General features: G+C 38.3%; 1 protein-coding gene across 8 annotated transcripts in view; it reads right to left on the reverse strand.

Moving 5' to 3' along the window:
• CDC42BPA (CDC42 binding protein kinase alpha) overlaps positions 1–12,425 on the reverse strand; it is a 292,087-nt gene that overhangs the window by 44,300 nt on the left and 235,362 nt on the right. For 6 of the 8 annotated variants that reach the window (XM_039235880.1, XM_039235877.1, XM_039235875.1 and 3 more), the window contains one exon: positions 3,564–3,647. The exons of the other annotated variants lie outside the window; for them this stretch is intronic. In XM_039235880.1, coding sequence (XP_039091811.1) covers positions 3,564–3,647 — 84 coding nt within the window. The remainder of the gene's footprint in view (positions 1–3,563; positions 3,648–12,425) is intronic. 8 annotated transcript variants of the gene reach the window in all.

Below are 12,425 nucleotides of genomic sequence, written 5' to 3' on the forward strand. Positions count from 1 at the left end.
TTATTCCCCGGTATTTTATTCTTTCCCATGCAACTGTAAATGGGATTGTTTACTTAATTTCCTTTTTGGTAGTTGGTTTTTAGTGTAAAGAGTTTTTTCAAAGAGCGTTTTTTCCCCCCATAATAAACTAAGTTCTTGTACACATAAAAATGTTTTTAACTTCCCCTCATAATGAAGTGATATTATCGCTGGGTTAATACTTTAGGGTTCACAGTTCTTTTCCTTCAACACTTTGAACAGATATCTTAATAGTTTTCTTGCATTCAATGTTGCTGTTGAGAAGTCTGATACCGATTTCAATTATCTTTACAATTTACTTGTTCTCTTTGAAAGTTTTTAGACTTTTCTCTTGACCTAGGATATCCTTAAATTTTACTATAATGTGTCTAAGTCTGCGTTTTTAAAAATCTATTCTCTTTAGCACATAATGATGTATCTAGATAATTACTGGGAAATTTTAGGTGACTTATTTCTTCCAGTACTTCTGACTCTCTATTTTCTTCTTTCTCCTTGAAAGTCCTACTACAGACATTGAAGCTAGCTCTCGTATCGTCTTAGACAACCCATCTCATGTTCCGCCTCGTTAACTCGTTCCTCTGCTATATCCAGTCTCTTCCTTCCACTAAGGCTGTCTGCTGAGCATTTTACACGTCAGCAGTTATATTTTCACATGAACACTTGCAACTCATCTTTCTTCACAGCTGCCTTATCTTGCTCCATGTTACCAATTATACTTCCTTTTTTTAAATTAACTTTTTGAGATGTCAATTGTGCCTATTTATTTTATCATATTGTGGCCTTGAAATTTTGCTTTGTCTAGCCTAAGTTATGCAGATTGTTTTTTTTTTTTTTTTTAATACCAGTTATACTTCTGTGTATCTCATTATCTTTTCAGATCCATCAACCTGTGTCTCATTCTCTGGGTTTATCCAGGGTTTACATTCTGGGGAGGGAGGTCATTTAAATTTTTCCAATTTCTAGAATTTCTCGTTAGGAGCTTGAGATAAGCAACTAAATCTTCACGTTCCTACCATGATCAATACTTTAGTCATAGTTTGTCGACTAGAATGAAAACACAGTAATTCAACTGAATTGTTCACTAAAGATTTCCCTTTCTCAGTGATTTGTCAACTTCAACCTTAGATTCTTCCTCAACCATTTCTTCTTTACAGTGTGTCCTCTAAACTCTACCCCTTAAAAGATTTCAGTAGCAGATTTCAAGACGTTCAATTTAGGAAAATGGAAGTAAGGAGATCACAAAACAGAGAGCAAGCATAGAAGCAAAAATCTCCACCCATCAGAAACTTCCATTTGTTGTATTACCTACATGAACTAACCATGCCAGATAAGTAACAAATGCCAATTTGTTTTTCTAGAACCCCAAACCTTTTCGAATTATGGCTTAATTATACATTTATTTTGTTTGTTAACTGTATATCTAATCGTAGATATCATTTGAAAGAAAATACTCTGAGGGGCGCCTGGGTGGCTCGGTTGGTTAAATGTCCAACTGCGGCTCAGATCATGATCTCATGGTTCATGAGTTCAAGTCCTGTGTTAGGCTCTGTGCTGACAGCCCAGAGCCTGGAGCCTGCTTCGGATTCTGCCTCCCTCTCTCTCTGCCCCTCCCCTACTCGCACTCTGTCTCTCTCTTTCTCAAGAATAAATTCACATTACAAAAAAAAAAAAAAAGAAAAGAAAAAAAGAAAAAACTTAGAAATGTACAGATCTATGCAAATATTGGCTTCATAGCTTACTACCTGTGTGATATTTGGAAAGTTAATTTCTCTAAACCTTAGTTTTCTACTCTAAGGAGACATAATAGATATTTTCACATGCTGTAATTAAATTAGGAACTTTTGGACATATGATTGAAATAACAGTGATAGAAATAACAATATAGTAGGTAAGGCCTAGGGCATAGTCCTGTTCAATAAATTGTAGGTAAGGGCACCTGGGTGGCTCAGTCAGTTAAATGTTCAGCTCTTGATTTCAGCTCAGGTCATGATCTCATAGTTGTGAGACTGAGCCTGATGCAGCGAGGAGCCCACTTAAGAGTCTCTATCCCTCTCCCTCTGCCCCTACCCAACTCATAAGCACTCTCTCTCAAAAACAAATGAATTGTAGATATAATTATGAAGCTGCCGTTTATACCACCTCACGCAGGTCAGAGTGGCTAAAATGAACAAATCAGGAGACTCTAGATGCTGGCGAGGATGTGGAGAAACAGGCACCCTCCCATACTGTTGGTGGGAATGTAAACTGGTGCAGCCACTCTGGAAAACAGTGTGGAGGTTTCTCAAAAAATTAACAAGAGAACTCCCCTATGACCCAGCAATAGCACTGCCAGGAATTTACCCAAGGGATACAGAAATGCTGAGGCATAGGAGCATATGTACCCCAATGTGCATAGCAGCACTCTCCACAATAGCTAAAACATGGAAAGAGCCTAAGTGTCCATCAACTAAAAAATGGATCAAGAAGATGTGGTTTATCTATACCATGGGATACTACATGGCAATGAGAAAGAATGAAATCTGGCCACGTGTAGCAACATGGATGGACCTTGAGGGTGTTATGCTGAGTGAAATAAGTCAGGCAGAGAAGAACAGATACCATATGTTTGCACGTATAGGAGGATTAGGAGGAACTTGACGGAGGACCGTGGGGGAGAAGAAGGGGGAAATGGTGGGGAGAGGGAGGGAGGCAAACCATGAGAGACTCTTGAATGCTGAGAACAAACTGAGGACTCATGGGAGGGGGGGGGAGGAAGGCACTTGTGGGGATGAGCACTGGGTGTTATATGGAAACCAACTTGACAATAAACTATTTAAGGGGAAAAAAAAGTAAGTATAACCCCAAAGAGTTAGCAAAACACAAACCCAGTGTTCCTCTGAATGCTGCAAGCCTGCTGTCATTCTCCTTGATCTAAAATGTGTTTGAGTGCAAGCTAATACCGTGCATGTGGTGTACTCAAGCTATTCCAGGTTTTATACTTTACAATGAGAATAATTAATAATAAAAAATGGTGTGGGATTTTGAAAAAATTGGTGTATCAATTATTTTATTTCCCCTTCAATTTGTTAGTGCCCAGAGCTGATTTGGAAAAAAACAAACAAACAAAAACATTAACAGCATAAAGTAAAAGGAGAATATATTTTAGAAACAGAAATCTTTCAAAAACTTAGAAACTCTAAAAAAGAAAAGGCACAAAACTCCAACTTGTCAGGTTTTTTCAGTAAATAAATAAAACCGACTGAATCGAGCACTCCAGGAGAGGCCCTCCCACTCTCGGCTTCTATCATTTTCCATTTAGATTAAAATCATAAAAAGAGTGAGAAAAGATGGAATAAAAAAAAAACGAAGTTCTGCACCACTCTTCCTACCTTCCCGGTGGTGGTGATTATTTCCATTCGTATACAATTTCTTTTCCAAGCTTTTACGTTTGTGATTGTGAGGAAACCAGTAGCACAAATTATAACAGACATAAAATGCAGAAGAAACCCATTATTAGCACTTTTCCCCCAGAACACGTCATGCGTACATCGCGATGAATTCAGTACCTTAGCTGGAAAGCCCGCTGAACCAGGACATCCCTTTTTCCTTAAGGTGGGTGTGTGAACAGGAAGTGGAGTGCCATCTACAGGCTGAATCCGGGGGCAAGAGAGGAAATAGAGATCATGAGACACTCCATCTATTTCACACATCTCTAAAAAGAAATCAAAGTACAGAAAGCCAAGCAAAACATCGATAAGGCAAAAAAATCTCTCAACGGAGCTAAAATTCTCATACTGTTGATAAATTTAAATTTCAGCCTGCAACGTCTACAAATGAAATATGTGCTCAATTAGCAAAAAAATATTTGTCTGGAGATTTAAAAAGAAAAGAGAACCCAGAGAAGAAAACAAAAACAGCACAGCATGTAGTCTACATAAAAATGAAGATATTAATTTTCAAACTCATCTGAAAATGCCCCCCATTAATTGTTAAAAGTTTGTGTTTTTTAAAGCAGGATTTACAATCAAAATATTTAGAAGTCTTTTAACTCCTAACTTCTATGACAGGATGTATGTTACATACACAACGGAACACAATTCAGTGGATGTGTGTGTGCGCGCATGTAGAAGGAGAAAGAAAGAGTAAGAGACTGATTAATGGGATTCTGAGCAGAAATCAGTTTCCAAAGAAGGAAACCAGACTATTTAATATTATTGGAGTTCAGAACTTAACATACACATTTAAAAGTTAAAAGTCCTATTTATATTCTATAGAGTATTAGTGTAAGATATTTCTTTTAATGAAAGGAACCAGTGATTTTACTGGAAAAGAGACATCACCTAATTAGCAAAGAATTAAAAAAAAAAAAGGCACGAAGAACTACTTCACTTGAGGATGCTAAGCAAGCAGACCCGAGGAGAAAGCTAGCTTTGAATAAAGTTACAGAATATTCTAAAATGTTAAGAGAAAAACAGATGGTCTCTCTTTGTCTTTGCAAACTAAAAAGAATATTTTATATGCCTTATAACCTTAGAATGGAATTGAGTTTCTCAGAATTTTCTGCTTAACTGTGAGGTTAACTTTAATTTAAATTTAATTTACCTTTAAGTAGCTTGAAAAAGTTTTGAACTCTATTTATAAATTCATGTTTAAAAAGGTAAACATGAGAAATAAAAGAAAAGAACACTGAATACCCATATAAAAGTTAGTAAGAAAACAATAGGAAATGAAAGTGACATTAGAATTTAAACAGAAAGTCCAAGAGAAGTTTTGAATAAAAAGGAGTGAAGTAAGGGTGTTGGAGACAAGATTAACAGAGTTCATGAAGACCAGCAATGCCAAGTAAGAATGCATATTTGGAAAAGATCGCATTCACAGTTACCAACAAAATCTTTAAGGTCCCTACACTTAGGAACAAATCTAACAAGCAATAATAAGTCAACGAATGAAGAAAATAACAAAACTCTACTGAAGGATGTAAAAGAACACCTAAATGATATGCATATCATTTTCACAGATGGAAAGACCCAATCACAAAGATGTCAATTTTCCTCAGATAAATCTATACATTCAACGCAATGACAATCAAAAGCCCCACATGGAATGTGACAAGCTGATCATAAAAGTCATATGTAAGACTAAAGGGTCAAAAAAGAAAAGGAAGAATAAGGTGGGTGGGAGTGGCTGATCACACCAGGCGAATGACTTCAGGGTTACAGTAATCAAGACAATGTGATGCTGGTGCAGGAACAGACCAAAACAAAAGAAACAAACAAAAAATAGAAGAGAAAAAAGAACCCCCAAACAGATCAATTTATATAAACAGAGAGAGTTTACAAATTGATGGGGGAAATATAAGACAGTTGTTCATATGAGAAAAACAGATTAAGTTTATTTTGAGACAGAGGGAGAGAGAGAGAGAGAGAAACACAAACAAGTGGGAGAGGGGCAGAGAGAGAGGGAGAGAGAGATTCCCAAGCAGGCTCCATGCTGTCAGCACAGAACCAGATGCAGGGCTCGATCTCACAAACCATGAGGATCATGACTTGAGCCAAAATCAAGAGTAGGATACTTAACTGACTGAGCCACCTGGGCGCCCCTGAGAAAAATAGATTAGGAAACCCATTTCACATCATTTGTAACAATCAATTTCAGTTTAAGGTCCTAAACATGTTAAAATAAAGGATTTTAAACTCATAGAAAAAATATGAAAGAAAACTTTTATAAATGCTGCACAGGGCAGAGTTGCTTTAGAAAGGCATAAAAAACAGGAGTCACAGAGGAAAAGATTGGTACATAAGACTACTTTAAAATAAACACCGTTGCAAGACAAAAAGATACCAAATAAAATTTTAAAGTAAGCCACAGACGAGAAGGAAGAATTTGCAGTGCATATAAGCCAGCTAAGGATTAGTATCCAGATTATATAAAGAACAGTTACAAAACAAAAGGAGCAACAATTCAACATAAAAAGAGACAAAAGACATAAACAGGCAAATCACCAGTGGTCAATAAACATATAAAAGGATGCTGAATTAACACTTAAGGTCATAGAAATGCAAACCAAGAATAAAAATACCAGTCCATACCCATCAAATTGGCAAAAGTTAATGTCTGGCAGTACCAAGGGTTGGCGAGGATGTGGGAAAAGGGGGGAACTCTCACACATTGCTGGTGGGAGTGACAATTGGTTCAACCACTGTGGAACATAATTTGGCAAAATCTAGTTAAAGTTGAAAATGCATATACCACACAATCCAATAATTCAACTTCCAGGTACATATGCTAAACATACTCTGCACATTTGCAAAAGCAGACAGCTACTAGAATGTTCACTTCAGCACTGACTGTGATAACAAAGATTGGAAATAGATATCCGGTAACAGGATACTATTAAATATTCTAAATTTCCAACAACAGGAGAATGCGTAAATGGCTGTGGTACATTCATACAACGAAGTATGACGTTATGGTTATGATGAGTGGACTAAATGGACACGTATCTGCAGGAGTAAAGTTCAAAAGCATCCTGTTGAATGAAAGCGTTTACAGGAAGATACAGATGGCCTTTGTGTAAAACACAAACGTAAAGCAAATGTTATCATGTATGGTTTCTGGATATAAATGAAGTAAAACGCAAAACCGATGAAGAGGAAGTACGTCAATGTCGGGGTCTTCAGACTTGTCTGAGAAAGGAGGAAGGGGAAGGGTAGGGAAGGGTGTTTCAACTGCCTGGAATGTCTTCCTTCTTTGAAAACAAATTGGAACAGAGCAGGGCAAAATGTCCACACATCTGCTACATCTGTGGATGGTGGTTGTGTGGGTGTTTCTTATTCTCTCTGTGCTTGAAATATTTCAACAGTCAGAATGTATAAAGTCAAAACAATGACTTAAAAAAAAGCAAAGTGTCATCAACTTAAGCAGTCTAAGGCCGTCTCCCACAGGGTTGTAAAAACCCAAGTCAACTCCAACTCCAGCTCCCACTTCATTTCAGACAGCTTTCCCACGCGGACTGTCTGCTTCTCCTGGATGCTAGATGCAGCTCCGGGGAGGGCACGGGGAGCAAAGGAGCAAAGTCAGAGCCGCACATGAGTGGACAAGCCAACTGCACCAACTGAGGCACGAAGGCCTGGCGACCTGTTGGGAAAATGACCTCTGCTGGGAAAACTGGCCAGCTGGCTGCTTAAAGCCATTAATGTGAGGGGCACATGGGTGGCTCGGCCGGTTAAACGTCCAGCTTCAGCTCAGGTCATGATCTCATGGCTTGTGAGTTCGAGTCCGCGTCAGGCTCTGTGCTGACAGCTCAGAGCCTGGAACCTGCTTCAGATTCTGTATCTCCTTCTCTCTCTGCCCTCCTCAACTCACTCTCTCTCTTTCTCTCTCAAAAGTAAATAAACATTAAAGTAATAATAATAATAAAAAAAAGCCCATTAAGGTGGTGTTCTACCGAAAGGTGGGCTTTAGCTGAATGCCTACTGCTGACTGAGCGGTTAGAATACGCTGTTCGCTGGCCGGCACTGGCAATTTTAACTTTAAAACTCTACCTCTGAAGTGTCAGTTATGCCTATTTTATTAGATCAGAAGAATTAAAATAAGAGACTGGCACCTGACACTGCCGGGCACCTCCGAGGTCCCCATCTGATAGTTCCGAAATTTAGAGAACTCTGCCCTCCATTCCACAGAGTCCTCTACTTAAGGTACAGTCTACTTTTATAACTAAATAAATATTTGTCTGTTTTAGGTTGAACCTGGAGGGACAATTTCCTTCTTTTGTTTCACAGTCCTATTCACATAATAATAATAATGCAATTCATCCAACAGCCTGTAACTTATTCCAGAATATATTTGATTCAAACAGGAGTCAGATTTCACTTGTTTCTGTGATTCCCTCTTTCCTGACAACAAGGGAAAGGTTGGGGGGCAAGGCTGCTCCCGTGAGGCACCTTCACTGGCTCAGCTTCACTAGATGTGGAGGGAGATGTGGACCTTGACTGGCTGTAAACCATGACGTTAGCATTCAGTACGTATGTGTCCTCAATGGGGTCGGTCTAGGAAGATAAGTCAGGAAACACAAAAATCCAAGAAATCACTTTCAAACAGTGTGCAGCTGGTGGCAAATCTCTGGAAGGCATGGTCATGGTAACATTTCTTGAGAAGAGAGGGAAACGAACTTCAGCGTGAATATTCGCCTTGGGGCGCGTCACCCACAGGAGGCCGCCCCTTCAATGGGAACAAGGCGAAAGGCAGCAACAGGCGCCGAAACGCTCCCGTCTTCACGGCTGGCCTCTCACTCCGTGTCCTGGTCTCTACTCTACGTTCTTTATGCGGAGTCCCCATGAAATGTTCATGTCTCACAAAGCAAATCTTATACGCAAGTCCCGAGGACTTGACAGAGCTACATCCTGCAGATTCCAGATAATTCTGGCCTTTGTAAGAAGGAATCTGGTCCCCTCCCAGGCATTCCTTGCAGGAAAAGGAACCTCACTTATCAGCTTTGTGTCTGTGACTGCGGGTGACAGAATATGCTGCCATATTCTGCGGCAGAAGAAATGCCAGCACTTACACGCACTGTACCCTTTTAACCAAGTATTTTTAGAGACTCAAAAGGCTTTGGGTTAAAATGGAGCATGGAAGATCTCATGGGGCATAATGATCAATGCCTGGTACTGTCTGGCAATTTTCAGAATTATCAAGATTGCATGTTTCAAGTGAAAGGCAATGAAAGCAATCGGGAAAAGAGGTTAGGGAATCGGTTTCCACTGTGTTGTACAGCAAGGACAACGCTTAGATCAGACGCTGCGAATCGATAAAAAGAACAATCAGCTTGAAGACTGTAAATAAGTACTTCTCAGCTAGGAACGTGTTTCAGTAGTTTAAAACCTGGAACACTCGAACGGAAGCATCTGGCTGTATGCCAGCTCGGAGTGTGGGAAGTGGCCAAAGTCAGAAAGCTAGCACCTCTTACTGGAGTGGGAGATCCAGGCCTGAATCCCACTCCTTGCCTTCAAATTCAGGGTTTTGTTGTACCAGAGGCATTTCCACAGGAAAGGCACTCACGGCTTTAATGAAAATGGAGCCTGAGTTACATTATCTTTTTCTCCTAACAGTGAACTTTGACCAGGAAGAGGAGAGCAAAAGGAAGAAAATGACGCTTGTAGACACTTTCTGCCCAGTTCACAAATTTACTCAGGGACAGTCATGGAAAAGGTATTCCTTTTAAATCACTGATCTGGAACATAAACCCGGGCTGGAAATAAGGCAGGAAGGTCATCCTTTGTGAAAACCTCCTCCTTCTAGTTTCCGTAAGATTACACAATTGCAAGCTGAATGAGAACCCACAGGGAAGGGCTTCAATGAAAAAAGAACGGAAAAGCCAAGCCGTCCTGGTGTGCGGAGCCTGACTCGGGGCTTGAACTCACGGAATTGTGAGATCAGGACCTGAGCTGAAGAGCTGGATGCTTAACCACCTGAGCCACCCAGGCGCCCGCCTCTCAAAGTTTTAAAGAAGTATCAGAGAAGGGGTTTTGCTAAGTGTAAAAAACTGGGTCATCTTAAGAAAACTGAAGCTTCTGAGCTGTCACACAAAAGTGACTGGAAGACAAAAGCGGGGGGGGGGGTCCCTGTAGGAAGGGGGCTGAGGGGGAGGCTTGGTGACCTTCAATTCCCTGCGCTGGGATCAGAACCCACTGGCTTCAGCCGTTCTGTCGTATGTGCCCCGGGGGGCGGGGGGTGTACATCACAGAATCATCACACCTAAAAATTGATGTCCACGCTTCCACCCCACACTTGGTCCTTGAAACATTTACCATCATGTTTCCTGACCCTATGAAAATGTGACCTCATGACAGCAGGACACTGAGGCTATCGGGGTTTAATCCATGATGACAGAAATTAGTAACTCTGATGGAACTCCAGAGGCTTTAAATACATACCTCTCCGTCCCTCGTTAGAATTACTGTCACTTAGAAAAAGTCTTTTTCTCCTCACAAGTTTTACTCATAAGTAAAAAAGAAAACAAGAGGAATGAGGAGAGATTTTAAATTGATTTTCCTAGCTGCACAAGATAAAAACTGGTTATTCAAAAGGGGAAACATTTAGATTTAAAAACTAACCCAATACCAATTCTAATAGCATAGAACAATGAAAATTACCATACCTGCTTTTTGGAACTATATGCTCTTAAAAATAAATACCAGGGACTGAACAAAATCAAGGTAGTTCTTACTTTAAAAAATTTAAAATAAGTAAAAACATTTGAGTAGTATCTTGAGATGGCATTGAGTATATTTAAAAAGTTGAACTATACTAGTTGATGATACTTTTATTTTTTTAAAAAACAGGAATGCATATGTGAAGCGTAAAAATTACCACTTTATGTTTCACAAGTGTGTTTCTTAGGAAAGATGAGGAACAAAGTTTGGTACAGATGAATAAACTCATGGCAATAATGTTTTGAATATTAAACTGAAAAAAAAATTTCCCCAGATCTCCTAAAAGCTATTGGAAGCAAACACCTGTTAGAAGAATAGATTTAAATATTTCATTTCCTTTCTGGATTACTGCCAGTGTAAACAACATCTCAAAAGAAGTTTAACAGGAAGGATAAGAAAAATATAACAGTACTTACATATTTTCTATATCGAAGTGTTCATTATAACCAACAGGCCTGGTTTCTCAAGATGTTAATTTTATCTATAACTAAGTGCTTATCAATACATTTATAGTTAATGGTTCTATCCAATAAAAAGCAATTAATTTTAGTAAGCCTTTATAATACTCAATAACTGTACGGCTGATTTGCAAATAGCCTAAAATTAATTTGATAATTACCTGGCAACGATTCAGAGAGAACATGGCAGCAAAGCAACTGATTAACAGCACATCAGTTATGTTTATCTTCTGAGCCATTATCATGGTTATAACACAATCATTACTAATATACTTAAACCATGGAAATTAAAGTCTCTGTGTTTTGAAAAACTGGATAGCATGCAATGTAAGCAATGACTTGAATTAATAATGCAGGAAAAGCTGATAAACATGATATGCACCAAGAGCAGAGATATCATAATTCAATAATCAGGTTTATGGTTGTAGAAGGAATGATAAAAAGGAGAAAAAGGTGAAAAAATAGCTAATATTAATTGGACAGCACCTTCTGATATTATCTGGAGAAAGATTTTGGAAACAAATCTTAATGAAGAGTTTAAGCGATTCACTCAATATTTCTAGGCTGCAATCTACTAAAAAAAAAAATGAGGAATATCTTTGTATAAATGTGATTCTTTTTCAATGTTTTTGGTTAACTAATTCTCTTTTCTAAGTAAACATACTTCCAGAAGTTGTTCTGATAAACAGGCAACAGTGACATCTACTATACTCCAAACTCATTTTCAACTATTGCTCTTCTGTTTGGGGGGAAAAAAGGAAAACTCAATGAGTATCAGCAGTATCATCCACGGTACCTAACACTGCCGCGTAAAAAGTCTATAATGGGGCACTTGAGGGGCTCAGTCGTTTGACAGTCCGACTTCAGCTCAGGTCATGATCTTGTGGTTCATGAGTTCAAGCCCCGCATCAGGCTCTGTGCTGACAGCTCAGAGCCTGGAGCCTATTTCAGATTCTTTGTCTCCCTCTCTCTCTGTTCCTCCCCTGCTTGCATTCTCTCTCTCTCAAAAAAAAAAAAAAAAAAAAAAAAAAAAAAAAAATATATATATATATATATATATATATATATATATATAAAATCCTGTTTCCTGAATCGATCAGGATTTCCCTCCTGAATGATCAACAAAATGTGTATTTAGAGGAGTGCAGTAAAACAAAGAAGTTTTTTCCCTGCCTAGGATCAGATCTTATTTTTTAGGGGAAGGAAGTCCTCAAATTATGCAGCATGGTTTTCTGATAAATAATAAAAACAACTCATCCTGACTATGCATCAATGGGCCTTTTCTACCCCAACAATAATTACAGATTTGAACAGATACAAAAAGCAAAACATTCTCATAAGAAACCTGGTTTTAAAGTAAAAGATACCCATATATGATATGGATTTGATCTAGATTAAATAAAAAAGCTCACATCTAACATTTTGTTTTGCGATGGTAAATATAAAACTCTAAGTTAGCAGAAAAAAGCCCCAATTATTATCAATTATCTTCACCCTTTAGCTAGAAGTAGTTTGGAAACAAAGTGGAAAGTAATCCAATTTTTTGTACTTAGAAATACTTTATAACCTCAAAGTTTCAGTGATATAATTATTTGTTAATTTAACTTATGATAAAAATAGCATTATGGAAATACATATCATTTGGGAAATAGCAAATATAATATTTTATCATCCTAAAGCAAATAGTAAGTTACTGAAGGTAATGACCAGTAAGTACAACCTTCCTAATTACAAACAATGTAAATTGGCACTCGTTATT

The sequence above is a fragment of the Hyaena hyaena genome, unplaced genomic scaffold, assembly GCF_003009895.1.
Source record: "Hyaena hyaena isolate Hyena2069 unplaced genomic scaffold, ASM300989v1 scaffold_103, whole genome shotgun sequence".
Lineage (NCBI taxonomy): Eukaryota > Metazoa > Chordata > Mammalia > Carnivora > Hyaenidae > Hyaena > Hyaena hyaena.